Source organism: Chanos chanos, chromosome 8 (assembly GCF_902362185.1).
Source record: "Chanos chanos chromosome 8, fChaCha1.1, whole genome shotgun sequence".
NCBI lineage: Eukaryota > Metazoa > Chordata > Actinopteri > Gonorynchiformes > Chanidae > Chanos > Chanos chanos.
In genome coordinates this window covers 36263715-36283550 of record NC_044502.1, presented here as the reverse complement: position 1 = coordinate 36283550, position 19836 = coordinate 36263715, and the positions used below count along the sequence as shown (strand labels likewise).

General features: G+C 41.6%; 1 protein-coding gene across 1 annotated transcript in view; it reads right to left on the bottom strand.

Moving 5' to 3' along the window:
* The window catches only part of grik2 (glutamate receptor, ionotropic, kainate 2), a 108074-nt gene that overhangs the window by 57309 nt on the left and 30929 nt on the right, over positions 1 to 19836 (bottom strand). The window contains exons 2-6 of the mRNA XM_030781100.1: positions 17423 to 17590; positions 16384 to 16641; positions 10516 to 10697; positions 8121 to 8174; positions 6785 to 6958 (exon numbers count right to left, since the gene is read on the bottom strand). Coding sequence (XP_030636960.1) covers positions 6785 to 6958; positions 8121 to 8174; positions 10516 to 10697; positions 16384 to 16641; positions 17423 to 17590 — 836 coding nt within the window. The remainder of the gene's footprint in view (positions 1 to 6784; positions 6959 to 8120; positions 8175 to 10515; positions 10698 to 16383; positions 16642 to 17422; positions 17591 to 19836) is intronic.

Here is a 19836-nt window from a genome sequence, read left to right as displayed (position 1 = left end):
TGAAAACAATGTACAGTGATCACATTACAGCTTGTTTAAAGACGGCCTAAGATTCTATAATGGGAATGCATTTGGTTATTTTCCTCCTGCAAGTGATGTTCAACAAAATGGCTCAGTATGCATCAAAAGAAATCCAATCATTTACACCAAGTGACTGCAAATATTATGTTTACTATTGCTAACAAGCGTTTTGAAATGTGTTAAACATTGAGTTTGGTCATTTGGTGAGTGCATCAAGTCATTTCTCAGAATATAGATTTTTCATCTGTAATTAGAACGCATGAGAGTCTACAGAAAACCTACAGTAAAGGGGGGAGTGCTTCCGAGGCTCGTAGGGTGCCCAGCTGAGACAATGGGCATTATGACTAATCGTTTAAGGTGCTGCGGCTCAATGATGAAATGCCCTATCAGCCGAACAAAGAGTCTGCACGTTCTCCTCATTACTTCAAATCTTTATCTTTTGAAAACAGCGGGAGAAACCTTGAAGCCCTGTTTAGTTTCTCTTGATGAAGGGAGGGATCGGGGTTTTGTGTCTTGCCGATTGCCGCGTTTCAGCACCACGGACAGAGCCGGTTACACTGATTAATGTGAAATTTCTGCGCAATCTGAAAATGGCTGGAAGCAGCCATTTTACAGTGTAATAGGCAGCTCGCTGACGAAAAACACACATCTCAATTCCCTATTGCAGTGCGAAAAGTTCAGAAATTTGGCTACTCTTATCGGTGACATTGATAACAGGTGCTGTGTTTATTCACCAAACGTCCGGTTAACTGATATGAGTCACGAGATCTGCAGGAAATGTCAAGCCCAGAGGAAAGAGCCAAAGTCACATTTCTGTCTGTGTGTATCTCCGCACACACACGAATCCTGTGTTGAGTCTGCGCTGCGCTTTAACGCTGTAGAGGTCAAAGTAAATGTAGTACAAAGCACGTTTCGCTGCAAAACACTGGTGGGCAGATAAAGGTTATCTCAAGGTCCTTGACGGCCGTGTTGTATACATGGAAGACCTCTGCGTTACTTCTGAAGAGAGAGAGAGAGACGCAGTAGTAGAAAAGAAGATAGAGACCTGCAGGTATTTACTTTGTCGACAAACAGAGAAACCATCATAACATGAGTGTTTCTGAGTCTGCAACACAACCGCAAACCCAGGGAGGGCAATCAAAAGAGGTTATGTGACCTCCCATTAACACGCCCAAGCCCCCTCACCAGATTACCTTTTGATCTCACTCACCCAGTCTAAAAGAGTAGCTTTTCCAATTAAAAAAAAAAAAAAAGCCCAACTCTGTCAGGCATAAGAAATGGGAACGCTTTAGCCCTCGCGAACGATGCATAGACAGACCACACGGGCACTGAACGCAGCCCTTACCAGAGTGCTTAACTAGCAGAACCCATAGGGCTGTGACTAAGACACAGCGTCAAGGGGAATAATAGCTTTAAACACCCAACTGAATCTGATGATTTTTTTTTTTTCCTTACAGCTCAGATAATAAGAGGATGAACTAAAATGTGTTCTCTGCGACATATACATGAGCCCCATTTGAAATACGTATGTTAATGAAACGAACAACATTTTATCCTGCAAGCTTAGGATCATTCGCTTCTTATTTTGACGTGCATGTCCGATGGGGAAATACTGAAGAAAAAAAAAAAAGTTCTAAATCACTCAGTCTGAAGTGTGTTTTGTTATTTATTTTTCAGATGATACACAGATCATTTGGAGGTTTTTTGTTTGTTTGTTTGTTTTATTTTTTTTTTTTTGTTGCGTGGCATGCGGAGAAAACTCGGCGGTGAAAATTCTGATTTGTGGAAGCGGCACTGTAGTTTCTTGATCGGGGCCGTATTACCCCTCCTACGTGAGTCAGTTCCCTTTAGTGAACATTGTCGTCAGTAAGAGAGTTGGCACACATCAGAGACGTGATGGCTGTCACTGCACAGGCAAGAGCAGGGTGGGTCATGGTGGCGCACTAACTCGCAGTAAAGTCTCTGTAGGGCTAAGAGATCTAATGATAGCTTGTGGCAACGACCGGAGCCCAGCCGGAAAAAAAAAAAAAACCCAGCTCATTACAGACAGCCTGTCAGATTCCAAACCACTCAAGACGCTCTTCCCTAACCACTTCACTCCACTCCTTTCACAATTAATATTTTTCATATTCACCGAAGCACATGAACAAAGACTTCTACCTGCAAAAAATTCACATGACAGCTATTTGAAATAAGAATAATTGCATTCCAACTTTTTCCTACATGTCCTTTAAATAGACCAGAGGAGAGACGAAGACAAAGACTGCTTTAGTGGGGGGGGGGGGGGGGGGGGGAGAAGGATAGGCAGGCAGACAGAGAGAGAAATCTGATTTGATTGTAGATGTGCAGCACAACACATTGGACCCCAGAGAGTAAAGCTGTGAAACAGCTAGCAGTCTCTGGGGAGGGAGAACTGACGAGGGGGAGGGTTATATGATTCTGGCTCTGTTCCTAAAATCAACATGATCACTCCTGTCTCCAGGGGGACCATCTCAGGAGACACCTGTCTTCCTGGGTACCTGACAGCGACACTGTAAGGCTCAGAGTCATTAATCTAGCCTCATGTATCTGCTCAGACTGCATGTGACAGTGTTCCGCTCCTCCACGCCACCATGCTCGAATCACTGAAACACAATTACACCCTCACAGAACAATGCAGGCACAGAGTTCTTTGTCATGTACAACTGCTCCAACTGCAATTTGTACAATGCAATTTGGAAATCCTTAGTGCTGCTCTGCTAAAGTGATGTATATGACAAAATTCACATATAATAATAATAATAACAACAACAATAATAGTAAAAAACAATAACAGTAGTAAAAAACAACAACAACAACAATAATAATAATAATAATAATAATAATAATAATAATAATAATAATAATAATAATAATGATAGGCTATGTCATCATATATCAGGGTTTTTTAAAGGCCAAAATCAAACTACTTTTACCCCTAATAATTCAGTATTTTTTCTTTATTCAGTACATTTTTTTTTTATTTGAGTGCTGTAAGTGGTTTTGCTTTACATTAATTTACTGCTTCCTGACAGACATAAAGTTTATGTTAATGCTTTGTCTGACTCTTTCATTGGAGGTGGTTGAAGTTGAATAGATGTTGGTTATGGGTCAGCCCTAGGGCACTGTGTTCTGGCCCAGGATGTGAAGGAGTGACGCTGTCCGTGCCAGGCAGAGCCCATGCCAACCCAGCAGCTGGAACCGTCCTCCAGCCAAACCCATGTCCAAATACCTCATGCGGCATGTGTGCCGAGGTCCCTGCCAAATCCCAACCAGCCAGTCCAACGTCAGCACGAGCAGGCAGCCGGCCACAGCTTAAAGGGGACTTTGTTTTGGGGGGCAACAGCCAAAGAGGGGGTTTCATCAAAACCCACGATTTAGGCAGAAGGGAGTTCACACGGCCCACTTCCCAGCCTGCCTCGTTGAGTTAAGACTTCTGTGGGCCAATAGAATTCTCCCAGCCAATAAAAAAAAAAGACAAAAAAAAAAAGCCATAAATCCCGGCCGTTGTCAATCGTCTCTGGCCTTCCACTCTACGTTACCCTGCCACGGAACTACAGGCCATTCTCTGAGGGCCCTGGGATTATTCCTTAAACCTGAACGTGCAATAGCCCCCCGGGTAGGAGGCTCCTCTATCTTCTTGTTGTCGTGATAGCGCAGGGACGAGGGGAACTAACAGGATCATATGAAAAGAACAGCGTTCAGAAGCTCTGACTCTGTGTTTACGTAAAAAAAGCGAGCTGAATGGACCGCTGAAACGCTTTAGAGCCAAAGGCCCTGGATGTGAACTCTAGCACAGAGGGCCGCTGCAGTGAGGTGGGCTCTGAGCATCACCCCTGCTGTTGGAGCTTAAGCTCAGCACGCAGGGTCACGCCGGTTCTCCTCCTCCACCAGTGTAGCGCAGGCTCCCCGCCGAGCCCTGCCACTCACACGCATCCCCCCCCACCCCGAGAGAGGCCGCGTGACAGACAGGTCGATCGGGAAAAGTCCCCGAGCTGAGGGCCGCGGAGACCAGAAAGGAGCACAATATCCATCTTTCAATCTCTTAACTCTCGTTCTAGTTCTCTTTCTTTTCTTCTCCAAGCCATCTATACCCGCCTCTCTTTCCCTCTCTCTTTCTCTCTCTCTCTCTCTCTCTGTTTCTGTCTCTCTCTGGGAAGTTGCTGGCCACAGTTTGAATAAAAAACGTGAACTAGAAGCAAAGGAGACTAGCACAGTTATATAAGTCTCAGAAAAGCATTATATGCTCTGCTATATAACTGGAAGCAACACTCACTCACTCACTCACTCACTATCTAAGCCGCTTATCCTAACTAGGGTCGCGGGGGTTGCTGGAGCCTATCCCAGCGGTCACAGGGCGAAAGGCGGGGAAACACCCTGGACAGGTCGCCAGTCCATCGCAGGGCAGACACACAGACAATCACACTCACACACACAATCATACCTAGGGACAATTTAGTGTCTCCAATTCACCTAACCTGCATGTCTTTGGACTGTGGGAGGAAACCGGAGCTCCCGGAGGAAACCCACGCAGACACGGGGAGAACATGCAAACTCCACACAGAAAGGACTCTGGCCGCCCGGCCGGGAATCGAACCCGAGACCTTCTTGCTGTGAGGCGACAGCGCTATCCACTGCGCCACCGTGCCGCCCACTGGAAGCAACAAATTTCACTTAATTGCTCCTGATGTTTAGGGTAAACAGTAAACTAGCCAAGAAGCTTTAATCCCTTTCCCCTCTTCCCAAAAATAAGGAGACTGGGCATTCAAACCATGACTGAATGTTTTCTGAATCTGCCCAGGATTAATACACACTAAGTAAATCAGACAGAAGCTAAAGCAATTAGCAAGGAGAGAAATTATGCTAATGAGCCAGAGGAGCTTGTTAGGTCATTTTCATTATGCATGTTAAGCCTCAACTTGGGGCAGGGTTTCTCCAAAGGAAGATTAATTACAGCATGAGGAGAAAAAGGTGTAAAATTAGGTTTCGTAATTTAGAGAGAGCAAACAAATTTTTTTGAAACACCTCCGATTCAGGATACAAGATTCAAAGTAAAAGTCTTTGTGTTTTTCACCGGGGAAAATGCCTAAGAAAATTAGAAATTGCGTAAGAACTTAATGGCTACGCTTCTGCCCAGGCCAAGCTCTCTGTTTCTCTCTCTCCATCACAAACACACACACACACACACACACACACACACACACACACACACACACATGCACGCACGCACGGAAGACAACAGTCATGACACTGCCTTTCTCTCTCAAATACTTTTGACCATCCTTAAAAAAAAAAAAGAAAAAAGCCCTGAGTCTTTACTTTTCCGGAGTCATTTGTCACAATCTTCGGGCTGTGAGTTAGATTTTCAGTGGCTCGGTACTTAAACACACCGGATCGTAAATACAACGTACAAATGAAGTCATTAATCAAACGTTTACGGAACCTTTTGCCATGTCAATATGCATTAGCCATTGACTGATTGCCATTTGTCTAATGAATCAATCCGTGCCGTCAGACTCATATGCTATTAATTCCCTTGATGAGCAGGTCATAGTTTAGCCCCTGCAAAGAATAAATCTTCATCCTTTTGACGCAAAAAAAAAAAAAAAAGTCACATTCCGAGTTTTATGCCCTGTTAAAGGGGCGAGAGAAGAAAGGCAGATTTTAGAGAAGATAGAGAGATGAATGTTTTGTTTTCCTCACCTTAAAAAAGAGGGTTACGGTTAGATTTTGTAAGACTAACTGTATGTGTACACAGGAGGAGAGGGGCTGAGTCAGCTTAGGCAAAGGATTGGAGTTTCTAATTGAGTGCATTAAAAGTGTCAGAGAAAAATTTACTGTACTCCGCTCTCATCTGAATGTGTGTGAGTGTGTGTGTGTGTGTGTGTTTGTGTGTGTGTTTGTGTGTGTGTGTGTGTGTGTGTGCGTGTGTGTGCACGTGTGCGTGCGCGCACGCGCATCCACGTGTGTCCATCTTACTCCACTCAATCGAAACGGCCAACAATATTGACAGACTTTGGCCTCTGACCCAGTGAGCGACAATCTTCTACCATTTGATATCTATAGACAGAAGAGGTTCAATTACGCACCACTATACAATTCATCTGCAGATTACACGGCGCGCTAGATAACGAGCCCAACATTTCACACCAATCTCTGAAGCGTAATCTGACCGGTTAGCACAACCACATGTCGCTTTTATAACCTTAGCACTTTTTTTTTGGCAATCCTTCTAACACATGGAATCCAATATCACCCCCTTTCTTTTTTCTTTCTCCTTCTCTCCTCTCCTGTCTCTGGTGATTTCATATTTTGGCGTCGTTCCCAGATAGGAGAGGCTTGTGAGGAGAGAGTGCTGTAGAACAGACATTACTGCCAGTGTGCTGCTATCAGAGAGTGTTTAGATCGCTGTAACAGAGGCCTCGCTTTTCACACACAGTTCAAATCTCCTCTCTACCCTCACGGGGTTGTGAATTCAAATCCCAAAAGGGGAGACCAGTGAAGAGACAGAGCGTAGCATTTGGAACGATTTGACGTAAATTATTTGAATTCATAGTACCGTTTATACAACGCCGAGCAACTCTTGTAGACTGCAAATTTTTATTTTTTTTTTTTGGAGCGTGTTTGATGCAGTAATGTTAACAGAAAGACGACGACCCATCAAAAATCGACTTCTTCAATCAGAGATTCAGAGCTCAACACAATCGCCAAAAACGAGTAGTGTAGGCTGGTACTCTTGTCTTACCGTCATAAAGCCATCCAGTAAACCAGAGTCAGGCTTAGGTGGTGCTTGTAGACGCTCCATGGACCATTTCTCAATGATTGATGCCACCTGACTGTTCTCTGTGTTCAGAATGCGAAAGCCCGTCATGTTAACTCCGCTGTACCGGTAGGGCTCCACGTCTAGGGCAAAGAGATCCTGGAGCAGAATAGGGATATATATATTTACTGAAAGGAAAAGCGCAGTCCAAGAAAATATTGATGTTTTAACATTAGTATGTTACATATGTGTTATTCATAAATAACAAACTGTACAATAAACACACATGTGTACATATAGGAAGCTTTTAGAAATATCAGATGAGGTGCACACACACACATACACACATACACACACACACACACACACACAGGGAAATGGCAGTAGTTGCTAAAGTGTAATTTGGCAGAAAATGGGGTCCATATGGACCCTTTCAGTGGCAAGGTTGTCCACCCGGGTGGCTGAATGAAACTCACAGTGCTGGGTCCCTTTTCTGCCAAACTGAATCCTAACCAGACTCTGCACTGTAAAACCACAGACACGCAGACACGCCACTGCCTATCCTTTTTCATTTTCTGCTCCAATCTTGCACACTTGCAAAAAAACGTTTGAGATATGAGTTTTAAGTCTCTGTGCAGTGTCGCAATATTTAATACTCCTTTCTCTGATGGTATGGTATAGAATAGATAGAGAAAAAGAAAAAGAGACCAGGGAGAGAAAGAGAGGGGGGGGGGGAGAAAGAGAGAGAGAGAGAGAGAGAGAGAGAGAGAGAGACATGTGAGGTGAGAGAGGGTGGGGAAAGAGAACTCTTGTTTAAATTTCAAAGCTGGAGGAAGTGTTTGAACTGGGCCAAAAGCTGTGTCCATTACACAACCACAGGGTGTCAGCACAGCTATCTCAACTCTCCCTTTCTCTCTTTCAGAAGAAGGGATTAAAAGTGACATCCTCTCTTTTCTCTCGGATTCCCCATCACTCCCGTTAGTCATCTCCAAATCAAAGTTTTATGAGGCTCAAGCCCTACGCGCATACCGAAAAGTACTTTACAGAACGTCTGGAAAAGAAAAATGATATACCATCTTTCATTAACTTCAGTTTTGCTTCTCTAAATAAAAGCATTAAAAATGATCGTTCATGGTACATAAGTGAGGAATAGTTCAGAAAAATGATTGGAGGAATGTTTGTTTTTCGAATCCAATAAAAGATACATGCACATCAAGACATTTGAGATACCAATATGCACATATTTCAGTTAAAAAATTAAAAATAAAAAACGGAAAAATGAAATGTTGATAATATCTAATAATTGAGCAGCTATACTTACAAGAGTGGTAAAAATATAGTGATAGTACTCCGTCATCATTCCCATGGCAAGAGCCTGAGAAAAAAGAGACAGAGAGAGAGAGAGAGAGAGAGGGACGGACAGACAGACAGACAGACATACAGAAAACAAAGAAACAGACATACACAGTAGTTATTACTCCCTTTTTTCTCCTTTCTTTATTACATGGAACTATTTATTGCTATCAACCTCATGCAGTCCTAAACGCCACACCTCACTTTCTGCCCTTGAGAAAGGTTCTCACCTCAGTTCAGAATTATCCACACCAAATCTAAGACCTGAGATATGACTCTTTTGTTCTCTGTGATTCTGTTCATTCTCTGTTTACTAATGCTGCATAATTTTCTTGTGAGGTGAGACAGGTCAACACACACACACACACACACACATATGCACGCACACACTCACACACACACACACACGCACACACTCACACGCATGCACGCGCACGCACACACACACTCACACGCATGCACGCACACACTCACACACACAGACACGCTTACACACACACACACACACACACACACACACACACACACACACACACACATACACACACACACACCAGATGGAGTTTGATTTTGCTTTGCCTCCGTATGTTTCTGTAATGATAATGAGCTCATAGGTTCTGCTCTGCCACTGAAACCTCCACTCAGATGGGAGAGATCCCTCAAAGACAGACAGATGACTCCATTCATTACTCTAATTTGTTTATGGTGTGAGCTGTCGACTAATGGAATCCTAGAAACGACAATAGCTGAGCTGAAGTGTTGATCTCTTTCAGATGTTGATTCTGTTCTTCTGGAGGGCAGCATGAAAAATTCAACGGCCATCTTTCGGTACAGCATCTGGCACATCGACAAACGCAACAGATTAACACCAACGCGAGTACATAGCCTGACACCTTTTGTTGTTCTTTAACACGGTTACTTTCTATTGATTAACCTCACGTTTCATATGAACGTATTCAGCAGCAATACAATAAACTAGAAATTCACGCCACTGCTTGTCCTGCTCTTTTCTGTGCTCCTGGACGGCATTAGAAGTATAGAGCTTTCTGCTGTTGGCTCCACTGGCACTGAGCCATTCTCCATAAGCTACTGGTAGCTGTGTGACAGCTGAACAGGTGAGCTCTACAGGGCCTCCAGCACAGTAAAAGATTATGAATCACAGATTGTTATTGTGCTCTGAAACGGAGAGCTTGATTAAAGCGGCTGAGGTCAGGGCAATAATTGCTGTGTGTGTTGGACGGATAAGAATCCAGGTGGACTTGGAAGCCTCCAGGATATCTATGTCCCTGCATATGAACCTCATTATCTCATTTGAAAATCTAGCATAACTCCTACAGTTAATGAAATACTATATAAGTGACTTCTTAGCTTCTAACCAACAGGGTTTGACCATTTATAGAACCATCTCTAGGTACAAATCAGATCAGATATTCTTGATCTTATCTCTTTCTTTATCTCTTTGGTAATGATACCACAAAAGATTTTCAGCTGCTGTAATTTTTTTTTTTCCCGCGTTAATCTTTCAACATTGGTTAATGATCTTTTAATTGCACCTTTTTAAAGTCCCCTCGGTTACCTGCTGTATAAACTAATCTAATACATTTTAAATACCCGAATAATTACATTAATTTTCAATGGATCATTGCACTCAACTTTGTAGGTAGATTTGAAGTGAACCTGCCCATTAACCTCTCTGGTGGAGGTACAGAGGCCAAGCAGTGAGTAAGGACTCGGAGAATATTGGTGGAAGTGCAGCGTAGTCTGTCAAAGGACAGATTATTCCACAGATTGAGAATCTCACAAAAACAGCCCCATAGTTCATTACTCCCCATTACAGAAACATATCTCACATGCCAGAAACCATGAGCGCCCTTCAGTCTCATTACCAATCCACCAATTTGCAATTGATTAAAAGAGCCTGTGAATGAGTGTCAGAAAGAGTCATGCTGCCATTAACATTTTATCATGTCTATAAATTGGAAATACATGATCATTTTTAATTGAGCTAGATTTTTACACATGGACTTGAACTGAAGCACAACTAACAAGCAACAGAACAAATAATTGAAAGGATAAATATTTCCTGCTACACACTTCATTATTCATTTTGAAACAAGGCTACACTTTGAATTGGCTGCTCCAAATTAATCACAAAACCTGACATCGTTTTAGGCTTGATTAAAGACCAGTATCATTCAGAGCATTTTAGAAATGTTGATTTTATATATATATATATATATATATATATATATATATATATGTGTGTGTGTGTGTATGTGCGGTGTGTGTGTGTGTGTGTGTGTGTGTGAAACTTCCTTTCTTTCTAATGTGCTTTGTGAATGGGGTGTGATTTAGAAGCTCACCTGTTTGAGAATGCCTGCAGCCATCTCATGGCCACAGTCAAAGATCACATGGAACTCTTTTCCACGTTTCATCTCTTTAAGTAGCGGCTTGGCATCTTTCGTTTCCGCCGGCAACTGGCGGATCTTTAAGCGGATGTTGTAACGAGAGGGGGCCTTTATCAGCTCCTGTAACCGTATAAGTCCTATAAAGAGGAGAGAGAGAAAGAAAGATAGAGAGAGAGAGGAAGAGAGAGTGAGAGAGAGAGAGAGAGAGAAAGAGAGAGAGAGAGAGAGAGAGAGAGGGAGACAGAGAAAGAGAGAGAGAGAGAGAGAGACAGAGAATGAGACAGAGATTACTCACAATAGTAAGTCGTGAATAATGAGGTTGAAATTGTTGCATTCTGAGTAAGTTTCAAATGGTTTAGAGTCTTCTGCTGTGCAAGCGCTGATTCAACACAGACATTACAAATATGTATCTAGGATAATTGAAGTTATATTCTGCACTCATTTGATTCCCTTGGCTTTAATTAGAACTAGATAAGAAAGTCCTATGAATAGATGGCTAATGTCATTCTAATTTTAATGAAATCCATACCTCTCCGAACTTCTCACACTGCACTCTCTCTCTCTCTCTCTCTCTCTCTCTCTCTCTCTCTTTGTCTCTCTCTCTCTCTCTCTCTCTCTCTCTCTCTCTCTCTCTGTCTCGCGCCCTCATCTCGCAGGCAAACAGCATTTATGTGTGCCAGTCACACATCACTGCTGGAGAGTATATACACTCAAGAGAAAAAAAATCAAAAATTAGAGAACAAAGAATATCAACTTCTGAAAGCCAGAAAAATGAAGATGCTTATCTTTAGGAAATCTATTGATTTGGAAATCTACTGAATTTCCTTGCTTTTTTCCCAAAGAACAAAGGCCCAGAGGCTTTGTCAATACTTGACCTGAGTCTTGTCATTGACCTGAGATATATTGAACTGAAACTCGTTATCGATCCTTTAGTTCCTTTTTTTAAAGGCCAGTTTAGGTTCTCAGGACCACAGGGCTGTTAAGGTCACTGAACAGTGCCCCTAAAGCACGAACCTCATGGTTCATTTCGCAACATTTAACCGAACAGCTACCATACATCAATCACAAAACATAATTCATAGGAAAAAAAAGGAAGAGAGATTCCAGTCTTTCACTCTAGAACTGCAGAAGATTACATCCAGATGTTCCTGCAGTTTTTGGTCTGGAGCTATTTGGTTCATTACTTTATTTGTTTATGGCCTATTTCCAGTCGAGCACCCACCACTAAGGGACAGCATAATGCAGATTGGGATAGTTGAACATCCAGCCCAACTCTCCCACATAGTCCGCAAGATTCCAGCAGGCGTAAGTCTTCATTAACTCAGTACCGTGTCGCACACTGATGATGATGCCCCACAGGGGTACCCTGTCGCAGACCGATGATGCATCACTGCCTGTGACATGGTCGGCACAGTAGGCATGTGTGGAAACTTGAAATAGCACCAGCTGTGGGTCAATTGGCAGTTAACCCCATCTACACTCAGGGGTAATGGGCAGTGCGGCATGCACAGGAAAATGCCCTTTCCATAAATGTATCATTCTTCTATTTGTTTTTTTGGGGTTTTTTTTTACACCCTGCATACGTCCTGTCTGTAACGGCTGGTGGTGTCTGTTCTGAGCCAAGCGTCTGAATCTGATTCAGTAACAGTGGACATCTCCAGAGCAGTCTATGTATGCATATGACACACTGTCCTCAGACCAGGACTGGATCTATCAGTCTGGAGTAAATGCAGCTGCCTACTGAAAACATGAGTAATAATTTTAGCGGGTGTAATCATTACTCCGTAAAACATTTTTTTCCTCTACCTTTTTGTTTTTGCTTGTTTGTTTTTTTTTCCAGAATGTGCATTGTCTTAGATATCAGTCCCTATTAGTTTATTCTGCAAACAGTCTTGGGGTCATATAAATGCAAAACGTCTAAGGATGTGCCTAGCATATTCTGTTGCAGTAAAAAAAAAAAAAAAAATCTCTGCATGGTTAGTTAGTGAGCTCTGATAAAAAAAGCCTCTGACAACAGCGCCCGTTCCCATTCTTTCACATCAACAGTGCGTCCGAGAGACTCTGATGTCTGTCCTGCCATTCAGACAAGCATCTTCCCTCCCTCTGCCCTCGCACTGCACCACAGAGCACGGGAAAAACATGGAGCAAAAGAACAGAAAGGGGAAGGGAAAAAAAAAAAAAAAGCAACTGTCAGTGGTGATCTGTATTGACTGTGTCTAATGCCTCCCGACTGCTCCTAGATCCGTATTTAACTCAGCATGAATATTTCATCCACTCAAAAGCGTTTATTAGAAGCCCGTCTGGGAGTCTCCTGAGTGTGAAACATAACGGGCCCTGATAAATATCTGTAGAGAGGCTGCATCGCTCAAGTGCTCCCTGCCAAAGTCCTGAACTAAAAAAAAACAAAACAAAACAAAAAAAAAACTGCTTTGTCTGACAGTGTCTGAGTTTTTCTGCAGTGTCCCGGTCTTTCTCCGAAGGACTACACCTACAAAGACGGAATTTCGCCGAATGCTATTTCCTGTTGGTGCAGAATTGCACTCTGGGAGACTAATGGGACCAGGGAAAGCTTGTGAGTAAGAACACTGGAGACACCTGGGTCAAGGTTAACTGTAGCCCTTCCTGCATCATCGGGCTTATTCATGTTCGATTAAATGTGTTGAACAAATTGAAGAAAGATTAAAACAAGGTTTCCGGTCAAAGGTTTTAATGGTGGCTCCGCAAAAAAATGCTAGGGCATTTCCACTTTGTGAAAATTACACACATGCACGCATCCATTCTCTCATTAATTTCTCACTTCCTCCTTTGTATCAGGTCAACTCAGAGTTCTGGAAGGACTTTGCAGAACTGACAGAGGAGGGTGAAGTAAGGACTTCCTCTGTTTCACAGTCTGTTTAAATTTGGCTGTGGCAGAGAACACAATCAGGAGCCGTTTAGTGAATCTCTAGGAACAGCTGTGCCTCTGTGTCATGCCTGGTGTGGTTTTAAACACCTTGTCAGAGTTCCACACAGATGTACTTCTTTAATTACCATAAGGTGACTATATATATATATATATATATATATATATATATATATATATTTTTTTTTTTTTATATATGAAACGTCAACATCTTATTAAAATCTCTGGGAACAACAACAACAAAATCTTTCAAGGGCATTTTCCTGAGAAATGTTCTTAAGAGCCATGAAAATATTACTATTTTTCTCTAGCAAGCTCAAACGACTGTAGAGCAGCAAATTAGAGCAAGGCAAGCTCAAATTTACAGAAAAAAAACCCAAAAGACAAAAAAAAAACCCTTGAATTACTGCAACATATTATAATGATATTAGGAATATGAATCATGAGGGCAGTTGTAAGAAATGTCTATTTTTTTTTCTTTTTTAACATGAAATTATCATTGCGCTTATTAGGATTCTACTGTGAAACCTCTAAATTATTATGGCACTCAAAAAACAGCAGTGTGACTCTCTAAACAATCTGTAAAATGTTAGTGGAGCGTATGATGGTCTAGGTCCTTCATTACTGAGAATGGTGCTATTGGTTTGGTGCACTCAGACAGATCAAATTGAAACAGATTACTGGAGGGGTCTTGGGAGACTTTTGGTGCGCTCCAGTGCTGCTCACTTCCATTCAACCCTCTGACCAATTTTGAAGTGTATAGAGAACACTCTCTGCATTAGCAAATACACACACACACACACACACACACAGACAAACACACACACTCACACACACACACACACACACACACACATACACATTCTACCAACATCCACAGCCAACTATCAAACACCAACTTGCATAAATTTCCATACATAAATTCATGCACTCACAAACACATCCTATTACAATTCATGTGCTTCACTTAGTTTACTTTCAAACAAATTCAACAAGTGCTTCAAGCACTTCACGTTTTCTAGGAGAAATTTCCCCCGTGTTCCGAAGACCTGTAAAGTGTTTATAACTGAAACCGGGCATTCCTGGATTGCTTTCAGAGCATGCCGTCACATCACGCAATCGAGCGTCGCCCGGTAAGCCTGCTGTAACATTGCTGTCTGTGCTGACCTTTAAACTAATGCAATTAAAAAAAATGTCAGCCATACATGGGTCAAACACACACCCATAAAAGAATTACACGCCCTGGGCACACAGTAAATTACCTTTTTTTTTTCCTTTCTTTTTTTTTTTTGTGCCTAGGAGTGTAATGTACTGTGATGCTGTTTGTTGTACATTCAATTCCGTTTTTATAGTTTTGTACTGTAGTTATATGCACCATTGCGATTCTCTGGGGAACCATTGCTGCTTAATAGAAATAAAAAAAGAAAAAAAAAAGTGAATCCTTGCAGCTTATGTTCTGCCAAATGGAGCTGCTGAGTTTTGGGTCTTTTGACCCCCTTCTCCCATTGAGACCAATCCCTTCATTGAGTCTGCAGCTGTTGTCATGGTGATAGGACCATAAACATGGTAAGGGCAGTTAAGCTGTCACTCTCTGGCGTAGCTGATGCAGGAGGAACAGACAGAATACAACAGAGACTAAACGCCGAAACCTCTCTTTTTTTTTTTTTTTCTGTCCAACCCATTTCCTTATAGGCCTAATATTTAACAGATCCCAACAGTGGTGTTTGACAGAGCGTCGTGCTGGCAGGCTGGAACTAGCTCTACATCTGTTGCTGCCATTACACTTCTGCCATTACAAAGTTGAGCCATTAGAGGAATGCTATTATGGGTATCGATTTACTTGTTTGCTCTATCGTACATGGAGACACAGTGCAGTGAGAGACCTATTTCCACTGTTCTTTCTGAGGGAATGCTAAAGGACCAGAGACTGCTGTGTGCTTTTGTTTCGCCAGGGTTGCAAGGTGATTTAAGCATTCTGCTCTAATGATCTATTTATCTGGACACCAGACAATGAGTTGAGCCACATAAACATGAAAGTAAGCAAGCTCATTTCAGAAGGCGAAATTAAATGTTCCCTTAACCATTCCAAACAACCCAATTACGCCCTTATCGTTTTTCCGTAATGTCTCACTCACGAGGTTCCTGCGTTGGAAAGCAATGTTTTTCGTATTTCAACACAGCTCGGTGAGAGTTTCTATCGGGTCTCCCGTTTGTGCTTTAGTCTCATTCCTAATTCCTGTGACAGAAAATCAAGCCACTATTAACCCCATCAAGACCCGGTCATGTCCATTTACCCTTAATTAATCTAAACACTACGACACACAGGGATCAATTCTATCCATAAATAGCTGTCTCAGCCATCTGAGAGACTTTAACGTCCAAAAAGGAAATAAACACGGAAGACATGGCCAGTACTCCTTTATGTTTTACTTTAGCCTCCCACCCTTTCATTCATGGTTTTGGCATTTGCGGTGGAAAATACCAAAGTCCTAAATAAGATCCATGAATTTAAGGTATGTGAGAGAATTTAACATCAGATAGAGCAGCAGCACGGCACTTGTCATGGAAAGTTCTCAGCAAGAGGTTTAAGGCTTGCTATGGGGAAATCTGGCAGCGTACTCTATAGCTGGCTTTCGAGTCGACCCCTGGCATATGGCACTTGTACCCTGACTGTTGAGGAGCTTGCTGCCTGCTGTTCTAACACTGCCTGTCAGCCTGAGGGGGAGAGCTTGGCCAAACTGTACAACAGAAGGAAACAAGGGAATAACATAAAGTACCAGCCCTCAGGTCAGATTACTGGGGCTCACGAAAGCCAGGCACAGTCTGAGAGAATCTTTGGGTGGGCAAGCCCAATTAAAGGACAAATGAGATAATGTAGTATTTTATGTTGTACCAATAAGTGAATGGGTACATTTTCTAACCTGTACTGTCGTCATAGACCACCGTGACTGTCTTCCACTTGAAGAAGTGCACCAGGTCAAGGATGGCCCGACTGAGGGAGGAGAAGTCTGGGTACAGGCTGACATAGAAGGAGTCTCGGTTATCAGACACCTGGTGCTTCCACTTGGTCTGGATGTGAGGAACCCCCAGAGCATTGCAAATGGACTGGACTGCGTTGGCAGAGGAGCTGTGGGAGGGGCCAAAAATAGCAGCCACTCCCAGAGAGAGCTGGTCACAGGCTGAAAGGAGGAAACAGTAGTAATTTATAGCACAAAGCAAGGCAAACACACACATAAAGCCAAGAAATATGATGAAATCAAATAATCATAACCTTGTGTTTCTCAGTTCAAATGAAATTTAGATTTGGCTATATATTGCAGTCTAAATAAATTACTTTTGATACATTTCCTGAAGGCAATAGTTCTCACTACTTTTGTGATATACCTGAGGCAGTAAAATTTAAATTGGACAGACAGTAGAACAGTAGATAGACAGTAGAAATTACTGGAAGCAGAAAGGTATATTGGCATAAAATTTTCTTCTCTCTTGTGTTAGAGTCACTTCTTCCACTGTCCTTAAGCCCACATTACTTGATATATCAAGTAATATTCACTCTATACACAATTACTGCTGCCGTAATATTATGCCCCGTTGTCTAACAAAATAACAGGAAGAAAAAAACTCAATTACAGTAGAGGGATCTAATGAACTGTATAATCGCGATACCAAAATTGAGATCTTAGCGCAAAATAAAAATGACAGAATAATTTCGGTCTCTGAAAGTGTCTCAGGGGTATGAGCAACTAGCTGTATTAGCCCTGCTGAGTCATTACCTAAAACCAATCAATTCTCTCTGTTTACATGTGAGCTGGCCAGCGACGCTACCTCTTCCTAATTGTCATTATTTAAATTCCCACACACTCGGCTCAGCTATGACTGTCATTTTTTTTTACAGTGCCAATGCCATGCAAGAGACGTTTTGTTTAAAATTCAAAAAAAGGGGGAAAAAAAATCCCTCACCTTTCCTGGAGGCTTCAAAACTGTCGTGGATATTTATCCTCTGTATGTCATATGTTAGAGTTGTGTTTGGCAGTAGTGTTCTGTTTCTGTTGATTGTATTTAAAGCAAACTTAAAGGCTAGTTCCTCAGCACCTGATGGGCCTGTTTCAATGGATTCAAATATCCCTCCTGGAAAAGAAAGAGAGAAAAAATAAGTATGTGATTTATGGCATTTAGTTGTACAATGTACTGTGTGTATCTGCATGATGCTTGGTAACTGTTCTGCAGCCAAGCTCATCAGTAGATTCTTTTAATAAATCAAATCAAGCTGTAGCTAATACATTATAACTATGATTAAATAATACATATTTTATGAAGGACACTGACGTTGGTAAAAGAAAAAATAAACCTTTTATGCTGACAAATCATTAAATAAAATATCATAAAACACCCATAATATAGTTTCAGACAGCAGGGAAAGTGTATTTGAGGTTGCCAGCTACACAACAGCTTGCCTCATGTGAATTCCTTTGACAGTCTGTAGATGAATGGATTGTGGTGAGGTTGGGGAGGGGGAATTCTTAGATCAATGTGTTCTGATTGGCCAGCAAATCAATCAATCAAGCCCTCAGGGAGCAGTGGAGCACAACAGAAAAAGATTGAAGTGTTTTGTTTGGGTCAGTCTGTGGTCTGCCCCCGTTGGCTCACCATACGTCAGTGTAAACGTGGGCCCGATGCTTTAGCTCTTGAACTGGAGGGACTAAAATTCAATACATCACTTGAGCCCTCTCCTATTTCTGAATTACTCAAAAAGTATGCTGTTTTAAATGCCTTTAAAATATTTTTTATTCAGATGACAATGTCTGATTCTGTTTACGAGCATAAAAATTACGGTAATATAAATTTCTCTTCTGTCAATAGCATCTAAATCATTGTGTGAGAGTTAACATAGTTTTCCTGTTACATTTCAATATACCTTTTTGCCAGATCTTTAAATATCAACAAAAGCTTGCCCTGCAAATTTACAGGAGTGCACTGCAGATTTATTTGGCAAGTATTAAAATGACACTTGAGCTAAATTGCTTTTTGAATGTAAAATGTACTCACAGAATACAGTTTACTTCAAGACTAGGCTCAACCCTTGTTTCATAACCTGGCCCCAAAAGACCATGATAAAACGTACATGTTTTGGTACTGGAGAACACATATTCTGTTGGCTATGAGCAACAAGAGACTGAGAGGCAGACAGTGTTGGTAATAAGAGTGTGGCAAAGTTTCTCCTTCATTAGTATTCCTCCCATGAGGGAAACCTATTTTGCATGCCATAATGAGTTTGAAGGAATTAATAACCATCAGTTAAGCAGGGATGTACTATAATTGGAAGCCTATGCGTTTGGAACGTCTTTTCACACAGAAAGGAACACAATTGCAGCTGAAGCTCTTTCTCTAGCTCAGTTGAAAGAATAATGCAGTGTGGACAGGGAGGTAAAGATGAAAAATGAGAGAAAAGTGAAGACATGTGCGTGAGGAAGGTAAATGAGTGAGAGGATGAGGAGAGAAGTAACTGTGAGGGAGGAGCTGGACTGGAAAAGACACCTGCTGAGAACTTTTTTAAACCAACTTTTTTTTTTTTTTTTTTTTTTTTAAAGTGTCCCTAAAAACACCAGTCCTACAACATTCATCAATCAAAACCTAAAACTAAATCAATCAAAACGTAAAGTCTCAGCACTAAATCTTACTAAATCACTTTAATTTTCTATTTGCAATGGTATTTGGTGTGTGTGTGTGTGTGTGTGTGTGTGTGCGTGTGTGTGTGTGTGTGTGTGTGTGTTCTGGTTGCCCCAATCTCTCTTTAAAGAGTCTGACAGTGATATGTAGTCACGTTACTCTCCATTAAGACCAAAGCCAGCGTCATGACATTATAGGTATAAACAAACATTTAACTGACTGCTGAACACTGACCTCAGTGACAAGCTGAAAGTGAAGAGGTTATGTCAGGATTTCCCTGGAGGACTTCTGAACCCATGAAGCCATGTCAAACATCTATCAGTCTAGACCTTTCTGGATCACAGCTTCAAATGACAACTGTCAATGCACAATTCTCCATCAAAGAAAAAAAAAATCAATCGTTTAATCAATCATTTGTCAATATTTAAGAGATGGAGAATCACATTTTATCTGAAAACAACAGCAGCCAATCAAATATTTAATTTCGCACTGCTTGAATATCAACCCCCACCCCCAGCAAAATCAAATCAGGTTATCTTTTAATTTGTATTACAGCATTGCTTATGGCATTATGTGCATTCTTTTGTTCACTTTTTGCCACAACCATTGCAGCATTGTCTCTCTGGACCTTAAAATATGCAAATTGCAAAATGATAAATAATGGAATCTAGACCTAAACCCAACATAATGTCAAACATCTATGATCT